Source organism: Phalacrocorax carbo, chromosome 2, assembly GCF_963921805.1.
Source record: "Phalacrocorax carbo chromosome 2, bPhaCar2.1, whole genome shotgun sequence".
Taxonomy (NCBI): Eukaryota; Metazoa; Chordata; class Aves; order Suliformes; family Phalacrocoracidae; genus Phalacrocorax; species Phalacrocorax carbo.
Genome location: NC_087514.1, coordinates 23,728,634 through 23,751,981, shown reverse-complemented (window position 1 = coordinate 23,751,981; position 23,348 = coordinate 23,728,634). Strand labels below are relative to the sequence as shown.

General features: G+C 38.9%; 1 protein-coding gene across 1 annotated transcript in view; it reads right to left on the bottom strand.

Moving 5' to 3' along the window:
* Positions 1 to 2,038: 2,038 nt before the first annotated feature.
* Positions 2,039 to 23,348, bottom strand: part of YWHAZ (tyrosine 3-monooxygenase/tryptophan 5-monooxygenase activation protein zeta) — a 28,156-nt gene continuing 6,846 nt past the window's right edge. The window contains exons 3-6 of the mRNA XM_064442301.1: positions 10,488 to 10,611; positions 6,593 to 6,756; positions 6,405 to 6,500; positions 2,039 to 3,088 (exon numbers count right to left, since the gene is read on the bottom strand). Of these exons, the coding sequence (XP_064298371.1) occupies positions 3,029 to 3,088; positions 6,405 to 6,500; positions 6,593 to 6,756; positions 10,488 to 10,611 (444 nt within the window). The 3' untranslated portion in view covers positions 2,039 to 3,028. The remainder of the gene's footprint in view (positions 3,089 to 6,404; positions 6,501 to 6,592; positions 6,757 to 10,487; positions 10,612 to 23,348) is intronic.

Genomic DNA, 23,348 nt, shown 5'->3' with positions numbered 1-23,348 from the left:
GAATGGGATATGCACCGTGTGTGAAACAACGCTGCCATGTTTTAGAAGGACCTTCCATGTCAGAACAAAGACTAAAACTACATGAAAATATGCTGGTAAGAAGAGGAGGCTGATAATTCAGTACAGGAATTTTTTTCATCATCTAATAATATAGATCACTCTAGTGGAGGAATGAAGGAAATGAACACTTGGGTGAACCTTCTGTGATATTTAAAAGATCAGCTTAGGTACTGAAATAAGAGGAAACTCTCTTAAAATGCAAAAGCAAAAAACAGCACACCAAAAGAATCCAATGACCTTCTATGTGAAGCTACCATCATATTTGTGTTTAAAGAAACAAAACATTTCTGCTATAATCAAATGAGGACCAGTGGAATATGTGCTTTTTAATTTTCAGTAATACCTTAATTTCTCCAGGTACATGGAGTAACTTTACAGACCCCCATTAAATCAGAACTTTCTTAAACAGTTGGATAAAGCTTAAAAAGAGGCATTTTCAGGTCACAGTATTTCATCTAGCTTAAATTTAAATGTTTAGAGCAAAACAGCTTACCATGCAAGTTGAAAGTCAAATCCTTTCAGTAAGGGAAGCAGGCAACATCTTCACTGAAGCCTTTCTAAGAGACAGAACTCACAGTTGCCACAGAGTAAGCTATGGTCTTGCCTTCCTAAAAGTGGATCTGATATCCCCAAAGGAATTTTTTAGTCATGGTCTGCCAACTTGCATTGCTTCCAGACTGGAATGTAGCCCTTTATTTTGTAAATGTATTTGATTACTGCTTTTTCCTTTTGACAAGTGCTTTCATGTATTAGTTACTTTTTTTTTTGATGGTAATGGAGGGATATACTAAGTCCTCCCTTAGAAAGCCTCATTAACCTTTGCCCTCCATATTCTTCCCTTCTTCCTGTTCTTAAACAGATTCTAATTTTTATTACCTATTATAACAGATTATTAACTTCCAATTCTAGGAATGGTGACTAGTGTCCCTAACTACTTTAAGGTTTAAGATTTTCCTACCCACATTTTCTACCAATCTCAACCCTTAAATTCTCAAAGGTCTCAGCTGCTTCTCAAAACAGAGCATTGCATTCCAAATGCAATGATTGTATGTATTTTAACTTTTTTCTTTAATACCAGTAAGAGCCTATATTGAACTTCTAAAAAGTCAGACCTGTAACTTGCTTAAGTCCACTCATGTGCAAAAGGGTAAGGCAATGGAATTCATGTTCAGTTACTTGGTTCGTCTTGTTCTTCCAGGTATCCTGGTGACACCAAGATAACTTTTCACCCAAATAAAAGGTATCTAGAAAATACTTACACTGTGCTTACAGGTGCAGCTCAATCAAGAAAAAGGCCACTCAAGCTTCACTTGTGTTGACTACATAAATGCAACACAAATATTTTAATACATTTCAATTATTTTCCAAGAGTCTCAGTTCTTGACAGAGGTGTGACACTGAAAATTAGTCTCAATTTCCCTATAATTATTTTGGTTTCAAACCAAATATCTACAGATGCCACAGTTGTTCTGTGAATACCACCAGCACAGACCTGACTGGGGACAAGGAAAGGAAGAGCACTGTTACTCTGAGGAGCCCTTCCACAAATCGAGCTGTAGCATCCAAACCCTCTGACTCCATGGAGGCTCCAGCTCAGTTCTCCTTCAAAGAGCTAACAGCAGCAAGCTGTGGGTTTCCATATAACTAGACCTATTCCAAAGGTCAGCTCTTAAAGAGCTTTGTATGCCTGTTGCTGTAAGTCTGGGGACCATATATTTGTTAACGTATCTCTGGAGCACCAGCCAGTCAGAAATCTGTAGCTATCTGAAAGTTGTAAATTAATTATTTAGAGCAATCTTAAAACGAGATCTGAAGTATTCAATCTTGACTTCCCTGAAATTAACTAAATGCCTAATGGGTATTAAGATTTTCCATAATAAAAAGACTTTCATGTTGAATTTGTATGTAGTACTGTCATTACTCTAAAAGGTATGGCAAGACAGATCACATGAAATCTACACCAAAGGTAGTTGAAAAGTCCATTCATAAAACTTTTATTCCACTTACATCAACTTAATACACATGTTCTGAACAGTTATGCTTGGATTGTTCATGAAAATTTCATAAGACATTAAACAAAGCTAGCCATCATCTCAAGTTATTTCCCTGTTAACTATTTTTACAGCACATGCATGTTAGGCAAGTATCAAAAAAAAAAAATCACAAAAGCAAAAAAACCTAAAAAAGTTAAATACATGGGTTTTTGTTTTACTGCTGTGCTCGATATACAGTGTCATTATGGATACCAAGCAATTCATTTTTTACTGCATCTTTACTTGTACATTTGTTCTTAGGTTGCTTAAACCATTTAAATACAAATAAAATGTGTAGCAAAAATAATGAAAGCAACAGCAGGTAACTTTACAAGTAATGGAATGTGAACCGTTTCTCTGTCCTTCTCTAGAGAAAGTCGACTGGGTAATCAAACTGTCTTAAGGAACACTTCAGCTGCAATCAAAGATGTACACTTGACTGGTATATTCCACAGATTTCACATGTTGACCTGACATGCAATATCTATGGGACATCAGTTAATTCACAGCCATGTGTGCTCCAGCCTGAATACTCATGCTAACTACACCTGTGGCTGCAACTGATTATCCCTTTTTTCCATCGTGACAGACCAATATGCAAGCAGTCGTCTTCGCTTGACATAGAAAGCTGTTTTAACACTGGCCTTGTGGGAAGCCACAATGTACCAAAAGTACTATGCCAAACATGTAAAACTTGTATAAAAATTTCACAACCCTATATTGGCCACCTCAGATGAAAACAGGTAAGTTCCCCAAATGTTAACTGGCTCTATTCCCCTAATATTAAACAAAACCACATGGGAAATATAGAAATCCAAATAGAAGTAACATAAACCTGTCAAATCGTAAACAAAAACTATTTGTGGGACAGCATGGATGACAAATGGTCTACTGTGTAAATTTCAGAATGAGGCAGACGTTAGTTGGAAGGCTGGTTAATTCTCCCCTCCTTCTCCTGCTTCAGCTTCATCTCCTTGGGTGTCCGATGTCCACAACTGTTTGGGAAAGAAAAGAGAGTAAAATATCTAAGATATTAACATTTGTGACTAATAATTAGTAAGGAGTTATTAGAAGGAAAACCTACTACTTAAACAATAATTTTCTAAGAGGTACTACTAAGCACCATGGAATAAAACCCCCACACATTAACATGAATATATTTCTTGGCTATTACTTCCACGCAAGACAAAAGGGAAATCTAGTCCTAGGTGCCCCAACCCCACACTGCATTTCATGAGGAAGTTCATGAACAGCCAAAACCAAAGTCTCATATTCACAAGGTTCACTAAAATACTATTACAAGCAGGCAAGAATCAGACATACAAAACACATACATGAGAATCAGGAACTAAGAATACTTGGTTTCCTGTGGATTTGTACCTCCTCCTCAAGTAAGCTTTATGCATCTCTCTGAAAGAAGGTCTTTGGTGAAGGTCTCTCTCCATATCCAACTTAATAGAGTGAATGCTACCCTTTCTTCAAAACAGGCATCTGAAGTTTTTTGGTTTTTTTAGAAACAATCATTTCACCAAAATCTCTGCCCCTTGGCTCTATTCTGTCAGTTGTGTCCCCCTTCAGCAACTTTTGGAACATAGAGCTTCCAGACTTGGAGGGCAGGGCAAGGAGGGAAGTCAATCAGGCTAAACATGCAGTATGCACAAAATCTTATTTTCAGCTCCATAAAAATCATACTAAGGAGCCATATATCAAGACTAAGTACCAGCTAAGGAAACTAAGTGTCTGCTCCAGAGCAACACCCAGGGCAAAGAAATTATTCTGTGAACCAAGTATTTCGCCACGCTAGCTGCTTCCAAACTATTACCAGCCCAGTGTGATTTTTAATCTCTCGCTTTATGGAGTTATAGCAGCATTAACTGAATCCTTCACGCTCTACAGCATAAGGTGGTAAAACCTAAGAACAACTAATTTGCTTTCTCCCTACAGTCTGCTCTCTACCTACACTAAGGTCTCACAAGATGCTTATAGAAAAAAGAAAAAACCCAAACAACCAACACATTTTGTCCTTTCCAGGAGTACAAGACAACAGAGAAACTTGCACAAAACCAGTAGCCTTGTTCTTGCTCTGAACATAATACACAATAGCAGCACTAAATGGTGCTTAATGCCTTCAGCAAGGAACAAGTTAGTTTACTGGAGACAACAGCATACTCATCAGTTTCTAGCCCCTGCACTACATTCTATACTACATTATTAAAATACCATGTTATTCTCAACTTTGGTGCTATTCTTATACGGAACAATTTGTAAGAACGGTTTTATTAGAATTTTATCAGAGACTTCTAAATCCTCACCTCTAGAGTACCTACAGATATGTACATGTATACATACCTTTATTCATTAAATGAAAAGGGCCTGACTGGTATGAAAGGAGAATTACCAATTGAGAGTACCGTTTAACGAATCTACTGGGGAACAAACCCTTAGGAGGAAGGGTTGACTTTGGGTTTTGTTGTTGTTTGTTTGCTTTAAAAAACAAACGATTTTATAACAAAGAAAGAATTATTTAGCAATCCCAGTAAAACAGACTCTGACTTGACAGCTTAAACAACCCCTGAACCCTCCTCTGCCTTCAGCCCCCATTGAGAATGAACACAGGCTTTTCTTCAGCCACACAAGACTCAACGTAGAAAAGAACAACTGAGGAAACCGCTCCTGCATATAACTGATCAACATGTCAAAAGCCTTTGTAACAGATATATTGCTAGCAAAACAGACTTTTTTTTACATTTATGAAATTCATTGCAGTCTTTGTCAGTCACATGTACATCAAAACTTATTTTCTACCTCAAGAAATTGTGTTCAAACATGGAATCAATGTACTCATACACGTCATGCTAAGCATTCATGGCAAGATATATCATCCATTCAAGAATATGGAATCCTGCAGCTGTCTGCAGCTTTCCCCCTTATAATGGAAAAGCTCACATCAATTATCAGGCCTACTACCATAATTTTCACACTGTGGTAGCTCAGCCCAACTTTTGCTGTTGTATGAAACAATTTGCTTTCCAACTGCTGTGACAAGCTTTACATTATTTTTACTGGGAAGCTAGCAATTAAAGCCAGCTTCTATTCTCTATTTCAATACCACTCATTCAGAGGACAGCTCTTGAGCAATCTCAGTCAAGGGGACAGCACACACAGACATTGAGAATGATGCCAACCCTGTATCTGCCTCCATTACAGCAGTTGAGAAATCTCTTCGTTTGTTTTGTAAGCAACAGCTGGAACAATCACAAGTAGTTTTTTCAGTAGTGCTACGTTGCCATTCTAGTAGAAAAGGTTCCAAGGAACAGGGACATAAAGTGTTAGAAACAAAAGCAGAAAATATGGCAACTCCAATTTTATGCAACTGTACAACTTTACTTCCAGTCATGGTAAAAGGAGCCCAGCTATTTTGTAAATATCTCTGAGATCAGATGCATGGAACATGAACAAGGGGTTACATCTGGCGACAAGAGGTGCTTCTTATTTTTTTCAGTTCTGGCTTGCAGCTCTCCCTTCCCCCCATGAAGACCGGGGAGTGAACTATGCCATTAATTACACCATTGCATGTTTGCTTACATTTACTCTTTCATTTGCTTTAGATGTTTATCTTTGCCAGTTTTAAAGTTCAAAGTAGGTTAGAAAAACCCCACATACAAGATGAAGATTTTGATTACTCTGACAGAGCAACACAATCTTGATCCATAACTTACACTGCAGACAGCTATGAGTCCAACGGAAAAAAGGATTGAGACTGTTGTTTTACGACTGCCATGGAAATAGGCTGGTTAGCACTGAACCCAATTTCAGCTTTACCAAAATGAAAACCTAACAAAAAAACCCCAAACAACAGGCCCTTAAATGGACCTGCTAGCTTTGTTTGTAGTTTTTGTGTAGGATCTATTCCTTGCACATGCAATCACACAGAATAAGCTATATGAAATTTGACATAAGTTTTGAAGAGGCAAATGCAACTATATTCTCAAATGCTGTTTAACAAAAGATAATAGGTTTGCTAGTCATGGTCCAAACTAGGTCACTTAAACAAGCTAAATTCCTTGAATTAAAAAAAAATTAAAAATTGAAAATTTAGTCAGTTTGTCATGTCAGGAAAGCGCGTTAATTGTCATGCAGATAAAAAAGATTAGGCAGGAGAAAAAGATGTAGCTTGGAGACATGATGTACTGGAAACTCATCTGTAAGTAAATGACAGACAGCTCCACAGCTAAGAATGAACAGGACAACTCTGTGTGCCACGAACACCAGCCCTGTTACCAACAATATGCAAACTTTAATGATACTCACTGTCAAGTTGTCTCTCAGTAACTGCATTATTAGCGTGCTGTCTTTGTATGACTCTTCACTTAATGTATCAAGTTCAGCAATTGCTTCATCAAAAGCCTAGTGTTATAAAAACAAACAACTCCATTGGCCATTTGACAAAAGGTTATGCAAATAATATAAATGGAATTTTTCCCCCTCCTTAGACTTACCGTTTTTGCAAGGGAACAGGCTTTCTCCGGGGAATTAAGAATCTCATAATAAAACACGGAGAAGTTTAGAGCCAGACCTAATCTGATAGGATGCGTTGGCTGCATCTCCTTTTTACTGATTTCAAAAGCTTCTTGATATGCTTGTTGTGATTGCTCCACTATCCCTTTGGGGAAAAAACACACACAAAAACCCCACAACAAGTAAGTAATTCACATACTGTATTCAGATATGCAAGAGTGAACACAGTCCTGATTGTATGAACAAAGTGTGTTAAGAGTGAATGCCTGTGAACGAGCACTTTACCTAACAAGTCGCTATTTTAAAAAAAATTTACTAAATTACATTTTTTAATTATTCAGAAAAAAGAGTTGTCATTAACCAAATCACAGCTTTGTGTCTCTCCCTGACACCCTGTGACCACTGGTATTTACAAGTGTTTGCAGCAGTTTCGTAGCACATGAGGAAAATAAAACCCACCACCTAGATGAAAAGCTACAAAATTGAAGTTTTAACTACACACAGGTTTGATACAGTACTACAATTTCGGTGTCTTCAAACACTGCAAAGCACTACAGATCTGCATTTTAGTCACAGAAAACACTGATGACCTTTGCCTATTATGCTGAGCCCTTTCAATAAGAGTCATCTACGAATTCAATTGCTTGGCAAAGATACAGTGGCATACCTCAACCTGAATTAAATATGTATTTTTAAAAATGTTTTTTTCAACACAGTTCCATTTCCAATGCAGATATGGAAAGCATTTTTATATCCAACTGAAATGTTCTAGTACCTATGAACTTTGAAGTAAGGGAGGAAAATTAACAACTAGTCTCTTTTTTTAGAGATTAATCTTTTGCCTTTCTTTTAATTGGTTCAATTGTACAAGTTATAAATGCTTGCTGGAAAAAACCCCACGTATATTGTGCACACCAAGATTGAAGAGCTCAACAGTTTCCATTCTCACTGAACGCACTTGAACTTACGAGCAGACTATGCCTGCACAAGTCAGAGATCATGGCCCAACACAGCCCACAAGCCAGACTATGCCCTTGATGACTGCAGGAGGCAAGAGACATGCTAGACACCAAGCACAAAGGGACCATTGTTCCAGCACTCTTCAAGACTGTTAAGAGCATCTGAGAAAGAGGTGGGCAGGAAGTCAGTTCAGATGCAAAAGGATTTCAATCCTAACATTTCTGGATCAAACCAGAAATGCACCCAGCACGATCTCTGCAACAGCACCAGTCACGTGCATTCAAAAATAAAGAAAGGAATTTTAGGCTAAGGACTCAAAAATACATCAGTATTTAAGTCAGATGTCTGAGAAGAACTGACTACCACTATTCAGGATGTCTATGCAATCTCTATTTGTTCACCTTTACGTATTCACAAAAATTAAAGCATCACATTGCCCTCTTCCACACCAAAGAGAAGGACACTCACTGCACAACCATTCAACACTTTGTCCTCTCTACACTCATCACTGATGATGGAGTGCTTCAGAAAAATCAGACAACTGCCATAATACCTTGGGAGTGGCCAGAAGTGGGTATATTACAGTCGAGAAGAACCAGGTCTACTCTAAGTTAAATTTAGAAATAGTGAGAACCATTTTACTCTTCTCATAATTGAAAAGCCTTACAAAACAGCACTGCTTATGAAAGGCAAAAGAAGCAACATGAACAATAACTAACTTCATGAAGCTGAGCATTTTATTTTTTAAGAATTTTTCTTTAACATAAGTAACTTCCAAAACAAACAAAAAAGGACTATTTTTTCCCTCCTTATTTTAGAAAACACAGTTACCTTTTGAGTGGTGATTTGGTGACCTTAGTGCAAAATTTGATGTATTCTGTCATTTTTTTTTTAACAGTCACCCAGTATAAAAAAGAGTTGCAAGATTTTTAACCTTGAATTCTTTAATAAGTGTTGTACAGTTCCAAAGTTCAAGGCTAAAATAGTAGGGTGAGGTACCTGCTTGACATTCCTGTCTGCTAGACTGCTGTAAGAAAACCCCAGTTGATAAAATAAACAATCTGGTTTATGAAGATAAAAATCCCATTCCTAGAGTTGGGAGCTTTATATTGCTGCTATTTACTGCAAAAGGCTGAAAGAATACTGTCCAACTAAATGGCCGTTATTTCCTAAACAATAATTATCAACGCTCCTCTTCAAGGTCACAGACAGCATACAGGAAAAAGCCTGTGAGATGAAACATGGGGCGGGGAGGGGAGTCTTAAGTTTGGGAGCCACAGCAACTAGGAGCTAGATGGGCTTTCAAAAAAGTTTTCTTCATCTGGAAGCTCAGTAAAAACTGCTAAGCAAGGAGACTGGATTAAATAAAAGTTAACTCCAAAATCACTTTAAACAAAGATTTTCACAGTCTAATTTTGGAGTCTGCAACTTAACAGAAAAAGAAAACTCTGGAACTCAAAATATTGTACCTTCTCGGCACGTGACTAGAGATTACCAAAAGGAAAATATAATTACTCTCTGTACATTAACAGCGCTAAAGTACTGGTTACACATGCAATTCTGCCACCACCAAGACTGGGTCAGTTTGTACACAGTGAAGCATCAGAAGTCAAATCAAGTCCTATTATACTAAGTCTTAGTATCTTTATGCAACTCCCTACCATCCAGCATACTGGGGAAACTGGGCTACCCTAAGTAACGTGGATATAACACATAGGCCACAAAACTAAAGCAGACACATCTATCCTCTTGAAGTTATTCCAATTCTGTTTCACCTCTATACCAAACTCAACCTAGTTTCTGTAAAGTCATGCAGACACCTTTCTGTATCATACTGGGAGAGCTTATTAGCTTGAGAGCTGCACAAGGCGACAGGGGCACCACATGTTCTACAGCACTGCAAGGAACCTACGAAGTCCTACAAAAGGGCAGAGTGCTACCGAGCACCAGCCGCACAGACAAACTGTTCTCCAATAATCCCCGAGGGTCCCAAGACCATGCATTCAGATTGGCTGCGTGCTCCCAAGCATCCCACACTTCAACAGACTAAACTGAGTCTGCAAGAAAAGAGCTCAGGAGTAGCAGACGTTACCAGATTGGGCTTTGTGCTGAAGTGTGCTGCTCTTCAGGGCACGCTGGCACCGGTCCTAAACTGGCTCCAGGAAACAGCTTCGCACTGTTTGCAACGAGCTGTATCTAAACATAACATGTCATTCTGAACTGAAGGAGACTGCATGGAGTCAGCATGTTAGGGGGTGTCTTCAGCTACAGCAGTTAAGCCATGTAATGTATTAGGTGCTTATATTAAACCTTTCTAACTAAATTTAAGTGAAGGCAATTATGACAAGCTGCTTACATGAAGATAAAAAACTTAAGGAAATTAAAAAAACATTTGGACATTAAACTACCATGGTTATAGAAGAAATATTCCTAACAGTAAGATTACTTTTATCAATCCTTTTCTTCTCCAGGTGGTTTCTAGTCTCTTTGCTCATTGAACCTATGCAGACCTTTTTGTATTCTGTAAAAATGCAGGAGAAATAGCACAAGTAAGGCTTCAAAAAAGCTGCAAGATTTTGTTGCCCCCTACAATGAGGTAAAAAAATCCAATACTCAGCCAGGCAGAAGATGCACAAATCTGTACTTCAGTAATAAACCAGATGCATGCATGCATAAGTTGGAGCTGACTTCAAGATTTTGTGACTGAACATCTGTTCCCTGTTTCAAACAGCAGAGGTACATGGAAACTTTCGTAACTCATTTGAAAGCCAACAACCTATGATTTTTCTTCAGAAAACAGGAAGCCTAAAGAAATTTACATAAAAATCAGAGTTACTCTAAAATTAGAGTCACATCACCACTCCCCCAAACGCAATCTAATTTGACAATATTTACCCACAAGCTCTCATACAATACCTTTCTTATCATCTCCAGCAGCAACCTCAGCCAAGTAACGGTAGTAGTCTCCTTTCATTTTCAAATAGAAAACTTTACTTTCTGCTTGTGAAGCATTGGGGATCAAGAACTTTTCCAACAGAGACTAAAAGAGAAACAAAGAACAGGGTTTAGAACATACATACTGTTACAGCGTGCTTAACCAACAATTCAATTATACTACAATCTATTTCAAAGTCAAGACAGTTTTACGTTTTGCCTATTTTCTTCACATCCTACATAGCATATTCAGCTAAGGAGAACGTGTTCTGGATCACAATTCTAGGTACAAAAAGGAATGCTGCATGCTGTGACTCGATGGGGAGAAGAGAAGGCTGCATTAATTTAGCAGATGAGTCTTGTATGGCCAAAGGAAGGGTTTCTATAAGCTGTTATACACTACCCTGACAAAAATAAGGTAATGCAAAGAGTCTAGGCAGAGGGTGTACAACTGCAGAAAGTCTGCATGCACAGAAGATATTAAAAGGATCTGAAGTATCAGCTGCCAAATGAGACACCCAAACATCTTACTTACACAGGCAATAAATAAGCCTTGTTAACCTAGTTCCCATCAACTGGAACTCTGTACTGCCATTGCCAGCAAGAAACTGCAAGGTGAACCTGGATTCTTGCATTTCCAGACAGCTGACAAACTGACAGTCAACTGTGTAGCACTGGAAAGGATCATCCATTTGACTTCATATGCTGCCCTAACAGGTGTTTCCTACATCTTCCAAAGCAAAAGTAGCTCTCTGGAGTCACTCCACCAAACCCTCCCTGTGGGCTGCCAGTTAAGACCAAGTTTTTCTGTATTATTCTAACTGCTTATTAAATTAGTATAGCAAGTTCCCAGCTGCAGCAGTCATTTAATTTAGCAGGAGTTCTATTATGATGAAAAGAAAAAAAAAGGGGGGGGGAAATCACTTGCTCCAACACATTTAGTCAAATCAAGGTACAGGCTTGTCAAAATTCTTGAGTGCTTGAAGTCAGACTCTGGAAGAAAAGTCAGTTATTTAAAAGCCAGAAAAAGTGCAGAAGTGCTCCTGAATACTCAAAATTAAATTAGAAGCTGTTACATATACTTTGCTAAGGCTATGTAGCAAACTATTTTTTAAAAGAGGTTTTAGTAAGAATTTTTGGGTGTCTTTTTTTCCCCCTCTGTAAATTAGATGACTGGCATTTCAGTTTTGCCTCACTGTTTTTGGCTCCTATTTCCAATGACACCACAGAAATGGACAATCTAATTCAGTTCCAACTCACAGAATGATGGCTGCTTTAGAGTACTTTCCTTTAGATAGTACCCTGCAGGTTAAGTGAGCGTCTTACCTGACATACTCCTGGGATAGGCATACCCTGAACATGGTAAGCGGTACCACTGTACACAGATACCCATGGTACCTACTCTGCTTAATAGCCCAGCTGACATAAAGCTACAGAAAACTGTTTGTAATTCACAAAAAGATCATGAAAAGTGAGCAAGGTTGGTTGGTTGGTTTCTCTTTTTTTGGGGTTTGGGTTTTGGATTTTGGTTTGGTGGGTTTTTTGTTTGTTTTGGCGGTTTTTTAAAGTAAAGTATTGCTAATTTGTTTATATAAGTAATGAATATTTAGCCTGGTAACCTCAACCTTGTGTGAAACCCTTCAAAACAAAGTGACCTATTATGGCAGTGCGCTCTCATTTCTATTCCAGCAGACAGGCTAATGAAGAAATCTGGCTGACAGAAACCAAAATCAGACAAGGTTCAGCTATGCCTATGCTCCAATGAGATAAAACCCTGTTAGTGGACTTTCTTTATTGGTTTCAACATAACAGAAGCTATTTATTCAATCACCTTTACTGTTTGCTATTTCCAGTGTCGTGGGAGTTGGTATATGGCTTCATTTTATAACTATGCAGGGGGACGTCAAAAAATACTGCATGTCCTTGCTTCCTATCTGAATGACAGGAGAGACAACCCTTTGGCAACAAAGGAAACACAACACAAGCAAATCAGCAGCAGCATTTTTATGGAGCCAGCCAAATGGGCTGCTGAGCTGCCTCACACCAAAAGCACGCTTCTGGAGGCTGTACCACTATGTGAGGAGAAGGGTTCAGAGCCCCCTCTGCCCCAGTGTGCCTGGAACGAAGCAGAAGGCTGTAAGGTATGTGGCTCATGCGCTTCAGCTCTCTGTAACTAGTTATGCACTCTGTTCTCACCATTAGAGAACTTCAGGATTCACAGCTATGACATTTTTCATCAGTGCCAAGAAATTGATTTCAACGACAAATGAAGGTTCCCAACTACCGAGAATAAGGCTCCTTATTAGTTTTTCTCTGTAGGACTGCAATTAAGTCAGGTGTGTCAGTCTGCACCTACCCTTCTGGCACCATGGGGAGTTGCCCTCCTTCTGTACCCTCCATTAATTGAACAGACCAAAATTTTTTCAGTGATTCTAGAAACAGAAATTATTCACCATCCATATAGGAGGTTGTTCAATTAAGAAGTACTGCTCTGCTCACTCCCGTAGCAGCAACCAAACTCCCAGACTTAAGCTTCACTTAGGTCACAAATGAGGTAAAGTTGTTTGCAAACACCTAACTGAATGGGTGAATTGCACCAGCAGACAGAGAAAAGGAAAGACTACAAATTGAGAAAGTCTTCCTAACCAGACAGATACTAGCAGGGCAACAGCAGCTTGGACTGTGTGTAAACCTTGTATTACAAGAAGTTCTAAACCCACATCGAATTTGGAAGACTGACAAACTAAGAAAATCCCTTTGAACAGCTATTCATAGAATATAGCCTATGCAAAGAGGTTCTGACTCCAAGACTGCACTGGTAGCTTGCTCAAATCTGGATGAAAGACTCTATTCTATAGGAGCAACACGTAGGACTGGTAGGCCACATATCTTTGGGAGAATGTTATTTATGCCAAATACTTCATAAACAGCAACAACAAAACTTGAAAGCAGATTAACATTTAAAAGCTAGCATGTGAAATTACTGAAAGGAGATCTCTCCCCTATTATTTATCACTACAATATATCTGGTTTCTCCTGTTCATACCAGTCTTTTTATTTCAAGATATATTTTCTTTTACTGGCATAAATAAACACAAAACCTTCCTTTAAAGTTAGCCTGAAGATTCAGAGTATACTGATTAGGCTATCCTAGAGAGAGGCTGTGAAAGCCCCAATCTGCATAGAGGTGGTGTGGCTACAGAAAGCCATACAGGTGAGACCAACAGAACTACTGTCCTTTTAGACTTCAATTACAGAAGATAACATAAAATGTTAGGCATAACGAAAGGCATAACCAATCTAACACTTTGTTATCTGCTAACACGTCTGCTTATGGGGAATACTGTTTATCTTTTTTTTTTTAAAATAGCTTTATCTGCAAAGCTTCTCTGAAGGATACAGTTTTTTCCACTAGGAGGAATATCTTGATATTTAAGTCCTATTGATGGGTTCTGTTTGTCCAAAGCAGAACAGAAAAAAGAACTGTTTCAATAGTACCATCAACATATGCCTACCTTCTCTCTCCTTTACCAGTTGATACGACAATGTTTATCAGTATAGACCTGATCACCATATGGGCCACTGAACTACTAACAGCTAGTCCAAGACTGGACCAATAAACTGATCTGTAACTACTAAGTTTTAGGTGATCCGCATTGCTGCGATGCATACAACACCCCAAAGTCCATGCAGCACGGGCATATTATAGCTACATGGTATGTAGCTAAGCCCTCATGCTTGCTCACGACATTCCTGCTATCATACCAAATTCCCATCCATTTTTTATATATTCCAATATGCACTAACTACAACACCATGGGCAGTCAATTACAGTGCCTCAATCAGAATCTGTTAGAAACAGCTTTTTAAAGAAAACCAAAACACCACTCCTCCCCCCCAAACCCCACAGTTCCTCAGCTGTAGTTGTCAGAGCTTTTCATTTGACAGCAAGAATCTAACTGCTGTGAAACAAACCATAGCATTGTAGTCCATTAGGCAGATGCAGCAGCATCTTAGAGCACTTTTCAGTCAAAACCTGTAACAGCTTGTACAAGTACTTCTAATACTTTTCATAGCAAAGTCATACACAGTCATCTTCTGGAAAGACTTAAAAAAAAAGGTGGTAACTTTCTACTAAAAAATGTATGTACTAAATTTGAATATCAACTCTTATTAATATCTTGGCCATTAAAAGATCGGGCTTCAACACTTCACATCTGCAACTGCGATTACGACTAAGTTAACAGCTCTCTGGTACTCTGGACTGGGACAGACAGTGCATTCGAACTCAAGACACGTCAGCTATGCTCACACATACCATAGATAAGAAATCTCATAAATTTGGTACCTTCCCCCACCCTCAGCAAGTATGCACGAGAGAAAAGTCTTTGTCTCCAAAGACAAAACAGAGGCTGCATGCACACAGCTTTATTTTTCTACTGGCAAACTTCAATCCTGGCTTATTTTAAACACTAAACTGGAAAGAGATTCATTTTCTTCACTCTTACGCACGTTCCTTTGCCAGAGGAGGACAGAGTCAACAAATAGCAACATTAAGTACAGTGCATTTTGAGCCTATTTTGATGAAAGGCCCTATGGATTTTTTTCCTGTGGTTTTGCAATATAAAGTCTGAAAATAAGAGTTATCAGACTCTGGAGTGTGAAGGAAGCAAAACAAGTAGTAATTCTGTGTAACAGAAAACCCCCAACACCCAACCCTCTACAAAAAGTCTGCCTGATTCTTACGGCAAGCAAACATGCTTCAGTTTGTCAAGTGGTGGTGAGAACTTTAGTTGAAGACAGGAAGCCACCCCATAAGGCCTTGAACAGTCCTTTCCTGACACTTGCAGCCTAAAACTACCTTTCTTTTAGAATCATTTGCTTACATTTTTGGCAAATGATGTGTAAGCCAGAAGACTACTCCCAAATTTATAAGAGCATTAAAATCAAGGCCTCAGTTTTGCCTTGTTGCTTATAGTTCTGTGCATATTTCCCTCTAGTAAAGGCTTGGTCTCAGTACATGTTACTGCCTGGGAACTTTAAATAATTATTAATGCACTTGAGGGCTGCATCAACTTTATTTAAGATATTTCCCTCCTGACAAACATGAGAGTAAGAACAAAAAAATCACCAGATGCTAGAAAAATATAGTTGTAAACGAGCAGGTAATACATAGTTAAAGTACTAAAAGCAAGAAACTTTTTTTTAAAATACCAAAAATTACGATACCCTGCTCAGTAAAAGCTCTAGAACTATTGGAGAAACAAAAAGATATTGCTCTCAAATGAAAGAATCAAGCTGCAGAATGGCAAAAATCCAGAAGAATACACTGATAAAGATTAGGTAGTTTAAACAGTATCAGTTTTGCTCAGAGTTAACCAGGCAGGCCTTTTGTTTTCATGCAGTGCCAAAAGCCACCTGATATAGTTGTAACATTCCTCTAATTTTGAAGACAAATTACAAAGGAGTATTAGCTGAACTTTAATTCATTTGTCATCCGCCTGTGCTACATGGCAGAGGGATGAAGGCGACACGGAAGAACTTTAATTTTTAAATTCATGGAAGACATGAAAGAAACAGCCTTTTTTTTTTAAGCTCAGCCTGAAACCTATTTCACACTAACTGACAATAGGTTAGTATTTTCATGATGTAAGCAGCATGCCAGTATCTCTCTCTGAGACATTACAAGAACACAGGAGGGATTGTACTGGCTTACAGGACTCTTCTGTCTACTAGAATACCTGTAACACTGCCCCAAAGAGGATGCCATTAAGAAAACACATAAAGAAAGCAAGAAAATGTCATGCTTCCATTAGCCTCCATCAATGCCTAGGGACTTTCTGAACCAGATGTGGTTTCTTCGAATGTAGTAACCTTCAACAGGCTTCTATCCACGTTCCACACATTGTCCAAACTCCACTTACATCAACATAACCTTAATACCCACAATACACTACGGAGAAGAAGCTGGAGATACTTGACTACCTGCACATGAGAAAGTGTTACTTTTGCCTTAAACCTACTTCCCAATGTAATTAAAAAAACCCCAAAAGCGTAGCTTATAAAAGCACTGGTACTCAAGTCTAAGTTTCTTTTAAAGGACTAACAGATCATTTTGGACTATTTGAAGAGTTGCAGTACCATTTCCAAACATGAATCAAAACCCCCTGCTGTACTTTCACACCATCCAGGTGGCTATTTACTTTGTTCTCTACAAAGGAAGAAGGTGAGCAGGGGAGGAGGGAAAGAAAAAGATGATGTGATGGATATTAAGAAAAGGGACATCCAGCTGAAGCACTGTGTTAGAACAAGCAATAAAGTTACAAACTACTGAATCTTAAGATTCAGGTTTCCAGATGCATCAAGATACACTTACCAGCTGCAACCCAGAGTACCAAGCTCCTCTTGTGTCCCAGTGCTCCCAGGGCAACAACCCTTCCTTTGTGGCAGGAGACACAAAACTATCCAGACTACTGTTACAGTGTTGAGTTGCTGTTTTCTCACTGCCTGCACAGCTGAGCACAAGTATTTTAAAGAATTACACATATAAAAGTATCAGGTGTACTTAGGCATTCAAAAACATAGATCAGTGTTTCCAGGTACACACTTTGCAGGGGGGAAGAACTTGTACTTGGTTTCATCAAGTGGAACCCACTAACCAACCAGCACAGTAACTGTAGCACATCTTTGTTAAGCTATTCTTTTACAGACTTATATTCTGATGACAAAGTTACTGAAGTAGGCCACCTGTGTCAGGCAAGTTCAAGACACCTACCATTCCCATAAAAGGCTAGCATGTGATTTTCTATGCATGTGTTTTCTGCCTCAGCACCACAGTTAAAGTTACTTGGGCTACAGAACACATGTGATTAGCTGTGCTGCACAGATTGGCACACACACTACAAAGGGTTTAACCAAGCCATTTGTGGCCCATAGAAATTTTGTTTACACACATCCATCTGAATTGTTGGAGGAAAATGACAGATATTTTTATTTTTAAGGGGAATGTTTTTAGACAATCTCTTTCCAAACCCAGGCTGTTTTGACACAGACTCATTATGCTGCTTCTGATTACACTTCTACCCAGGGCTCTGCAACTGCTGCCTCATGGGTGACCTCCAACCTTCTTGGGGGAAAACCAAAAGGACTGTTCTGCTGTCCGCCTTTTACTCTGGCTAAAAGCAAAGCCTCTTGTTTAAAGTTAGCTACAGATTTCTACATACTCTTTGCTCACTAGACAAGGAATACAGGAAAATCTTGTCAAATACTGGTGGGCTGCTGTAGCACTAGAGATCATTCTGGTAAAACATTTGCTGAAGAAGGAAACAAGCCTGGTGCCTGTTCTCAGTACCAGTTATTCTCTTCCCATCAAATTGGCTGCCCACACAGACAGTAGCAGAATTCTGAAAAAGGTGAGAAGAGAAACCTAGCTGGAAGAGATTGAGGTGAGAATGATGAGCCTGAGTAGGGGAGAAATTTAGAATTTGGGACAAAGGACCTACAGGGGGCAGGGAGGAATTAGACTGTGCAGTTCATGCAACAGTAGGAGATGCAGCATGCATAGGGACACCTGGGATTGGTAAGAGCAGGAAAAAGGTATGCTTGGTTAGCAGCTTTGCTGCAATCTGTTGAAGATCTACAAAGGGGAAAAATGGAGGAAATGAGGCCTAAGTAATGAGAAGATAACTGAAAAAAAAGAACTAAAGGACTAATGGAGAAAAGGGAATCCTATACAACAGAAAGAATAGCAAGAAATTTTAGCTTATTAAAAAAACTACTACTAGAACAGCCTAAATGTTTGTTTAGAAAAAAGGACAAAAGCAGTATCACACATGGGCAGTTGGAGGAAGACATGGGAGAAAGACAGACACCTGAAAAAAAAAAATAATCTTCATGCTGACATGTATGCTGGGGGATCGAACTAAGTCAACAAGAAGTAGGTAGCCTAAAACACCTACAGCGTGCTTAGAGGGAAGATATGGTATGTATGTATGGACACACCACCATTCTGCATAAAAAGAAAAGGATGGGAAGTGAGGCAATGGGGAGCAGCATCTCTCATTCCGCCCTTTTGCAGCCATATCCATAGCTCTCCTTGCAGATCTATCTTCCCCAGCTTACGCTACTGTGTCCTTCATTACCTTGTTCCTTCTATCACTTTGCTTTCCAATTAGTATTTATGGCAAGGGAAGCAAATGTGCTAAGTATTAGGATACAATCTGTGAGATTATTCATAGAATATCTCAAGTTGGAAGGGACCCATAAGGATTATCAAGCCCAACTCCCTGCTCCTCGTGGGACTACCTTAAACTAGACCATACGACTAAGAGTGTAGTCCAGACGCTCCTTGAGCTCTGACATGTTTGGTGCCATGACCACTGCCCTGGGGAGCCTGTTCCAGTGACTGACCACCCTCTCAGTGAAGAGCCTTTTCCTTATGTCCAACCTGAACTTCCCCTGATGCAGCTTCATTCCATTTCCTCCTGTCCTGTCACTGGTCACCAGAGAGAGGAGATCAGAACCTGTCCCTCTGTGAGGAAGCTGTAGGCTGCGATGAGGTCACCCCTCAGAAGACTAAGTCCTTCATGCCAATCATTACAGGTTTTTACCAAAGTGTGCTTAACAACACGTGACAGTGAAGGAACCAAATTCTGATGCATAAGCAAAAATACTTCTCCAGTATAGTAACTAGCTCTGAGAAAACTCATATGGAAGACAGCAGCCAGTAAGACATTTAACAGAAAAATAATTAGGATTAAAGTACTTAATTTGTTGAGCCTTTGCTCTAGATATTAATACACAAAACAGTTTCTGCTGAGGATCAAAGACAATATGCAATTTTAACCTTTTTTTTTTTGCATCACCTCATTAATTTGTTTCTAGAATATTGGTGACTTGCAACAAAATAAAATGGTGCCAAATGCATCTATCAGTATTCTTTGAAGAAACAGAAAACTGAGAAACTTGAGATAACACAAAATTGAAACCAATTGAGTTGGATGATAATTTCTGCTAGACAGGTAGGTTTTGTAGCTGTACTCTGAACCAGAACACGTTCTAGCTGTCTTAAAGACTACAGTTTTCTTCTCTGAAGAAATACTACTACCCCCTCCCATTATGATGTAACACTTTTTTAGGAAGCATTTATCTTTAGCAGCTTGCACTCTGAGCTGATCTGAAACCTCCTGAAGTAGACTATGTATCTTTTAGGAGTTCATTATAGCATTCAATGTTAATAAAAGCATTTTGTTAGCAAAAATGCCACTTTAGTGATGTAAGCCTACTCTGCGCTGGGAGATTAGTTAGAGATCAGACTCCCATTGTTAAATATTTTATTACCAGCATAATCACAAAGGGTGACAACATCCAGAAAAAAAGAAAAAGCCCACAACTGCTCCCTACCTCATTTGAGCTGCATTAAACCTGATCAAAAGAGTTAAGAATTTACTGTTCATCTCAGCAGCAGCATGACTTCTTATTCCTTCTCATTAGAAGAAGCATTGCCAATCTTCTATCAGATTTCAAGAAAAATAAGCAAACACAGAACAGCTGACATTCAGTAGAAAATAAGTTTAAGTAATAATCACAATCTAACGCTCTCCAATCAACTCTAATAGCACAGGCTTTCTCAAATTATTTTAAAATGGTAGTTAGCTACTGCCTAAATGGACAACCAGCTTCAGGTTCAGGGCCAGGAGCTGCTGTGTCTGCCTACAGCAAAGAACACGAAAAGCACTTGAGAACCTGTTTCAGAAACATGCACTTCGGTCAAGTGGATGGTAACCAGACAGAAGTTTCCAGATAAAAACAGAGATAGTGTGGCATCTGATTATACAGATGTTCAGAGATAATGTGCTAACTCTGCTTATATTCTGAATTTTCAATTTCTACCACTTAAGGCTTTCACAGGCACAGTAAAAGCTGGTATGTTAACAATGCAACATTTCTACTCTTAGCCTTCTAAGTAACCAACCAGTCAAACACACACATTTGGCAGCCTTGCAAAATTACAAGTACACGCGATGACATTCTTGCTTCAACAGCGTGGAAGAAAGGAGTATCTGTCATAGGTGGCTAAACTGATCAACTTTATTTTGCTGTTTAGAACTGCATACCAGCAGTAAGTGCATGAAGTACTTGAACACTGAAGGCTGCTGTCAGATAAAGGAAGTTGTTACCTAGTGCCTATACTGTTCAAAAGCATCCATGTACTTTTTTTTTTTTTTTTTTGATCAAAGCCAGTTAAACATTAATGACAAATGAAATTAACACAGTAGACTACTGGTTATAATCAAGATTTGTTCTATTTCCAATAAATGCAAGACGATATAGATACATGTACGTACATGTATACATCCATGTATGTGCACAGCTAATGTAAGCAGAGGTAACTGCATGTTTAAATATTTTTTTGCATTTCTGCAGAGTACCTTAGCAGATTTTTATGATAAGTGGGTGCATTAGAAACACATACCAACATTACAGATGCACTTCTTGCTGAGATTAATAAATACTGGCTCACCTTTGCTCATACAGCCCAGCCACCAGTAAGTTATTTATATATGCTAGAATCCAAAATCCTTTCAAACATGAGCTGAAGTTTCATGCATTTACAAAGAATTACACAAACAATGTAGAATAAGTAAAAACCAACACAAGTCATCTCATTTTTTAAATGATCCATTAATGATGTTTTAATTCTCCAAGATTCAACAGTTTTTCAACTGTTTAGTTTTCTTAAACAAAACAAAAACAAACAAACCAGATCAAACCAACCAGATCATTTACTTAGAAAAAGAAAAAGGTAGTTTAGGCAGTGCTTTCACTGCAGGAAGAAAAAAAAGAAAAAAGCAAACAAAAAACCCAACCAACCGCCAAAAAAAAAAACCAACCCTGAAGGGGTGTAGCTACAACCAGGGAAGCGGTTAAAGGATTAACAAAGTGAAATCACGAGGTTGATGCAAATTGCCTCAGCCTCCTACCTTCAATATATGTGAGCAATTATAACAGCCAAACCCTAACTGTAAAAGCTAGACTTTGAGAGTTAATCAAAAGCTTAAATTATAACCATCCTGGGGAGTTAGTAAACCCTGGCTACATTTTGCTCTGCAATATTTACAGGTTCATTCAGAGGAGCATTTATGAACCAGAGGTACTCGCCTGTTTTTACATACACCACTAGCACATGACCAATTACCATCTTTTAAAGAAATTTTAACAACTTGAGATGACATCTGGAGTTCTATGTCCAGGTTTGAGCTCCACAGTACAAGACAGACATGGATATACTGAAGTGAGTCCAGTGGAGGCCGCCAGCATGATTATGGGGCTGGAGCACATGATGTGCAAGGCAAGGCTGAGAAGGCTGGGTGTCTTCAGCCTGGAGAAGCCAAGATCAGCAGATCTTATTGCTGTGTACAGCTGCCTAGGGAAGATGGAGCCAGGCTCTTCCTGGAGGTCTATAGTGAAATGACAGGAGGCAGCAGACAAACTGGGAACATGAGAAGTTTTGATTACATATAAGGACTTTTTTTTTTTTCTTTTAACCATAAGTATGACCAAGTATTATGACAGGCTAGACAGGGAGGTTATGGAATCTCCATCCTTGAAGATATTCAAAATTTAACTGACAAAGCCTTGAGCAATGTGATCTAATTGGATCCGTTCTGAGCAGAGTTGAACTAAATTACCTCCCTTCAAATCTAAATTATTCACTCCTAGATTTCAAGAAATTAATAACCCTGCTGCTTGTGATCGACTTTCTGCAAATAGAAGCTTCTACAAATGCCTCCCATTCTTTTCCAAAAAACATCAAACGAAGGACACAGATCTCAGACAGAAATAACATGCAGTCAAAAATAAAAAAATTAAGCAAGCCCGAGGCGCTAAAGTTAGCAATTTTCAGTCAGAATATTTTTTTGTTAATATCAGGTATTTTCATAGCATAGAAGGTTGTATGGTATAATCAGTCACTCGAACTCATGAGCAATCTACTCATCTGCTTGTTAGCACCACTCCATGGGTTAGCTGTGTTCTTTGACTAACAGGAGGACACACTGGGTGTACAATGGTTGACTTTAAAAAAACCCAAACACCTCACACGTGCATGCCGAAAAGCATATGGACTCTTATAGGAAAGGACTAAATTTCCTAATCCTGTCATTAAGTATTAGTGCAGAAACAGATTAACATAGTAACCTATTCATTGTTTGCAGGCAACTAGAAAATAGTCCCACAGTAATTAGAGTATGACGGCAATAGGCATTAATTCTGTGGTATGTTCTGTAAAAAGCCATTTAGATGCATTCTGAATGGAATTACACTCCCTTCTCCCCAGTGAACTGCAGCCCCACGACAGGTTACTAAACCTTCTCCTATTCCCCCCACAAACAACGTGCATAGGAAAGAATCGCAAACCTAAAGTCACTAGGTTGAGATTCAACTGCACCTTCTCACAATTACCACTTCTAAAATGCGAAGCATCCATATAACAAGTACAAAGAAATCTAAACAGTATAAGCACACAAGGCGTACCATTTTAACATGTTTGAGCATCAGGTGTGGAAGGAATAACAACCTGGCAAAGAAAGCATATTATTCATCTTACTGAGATGGTCCTGAATAGCACGATTAATCTCCAGCCCTTCTGGCAGAGAGGGAGTGGGGAAAGAGAGCTATGTAGTGCAAGAGCAACCCCAGAACGCTGAGGGGAAGCCAAGGTTTCAGGAAGCTCGTTAGCCCTTAAGGGGAACAACCAAAAGGGAAAAGAAACAGTGAAACAGAGTGCTTGAGCACTGCAAGCAAAGAGATTTACTTGAGGTATGACTGTGGGGGAACTTGAGG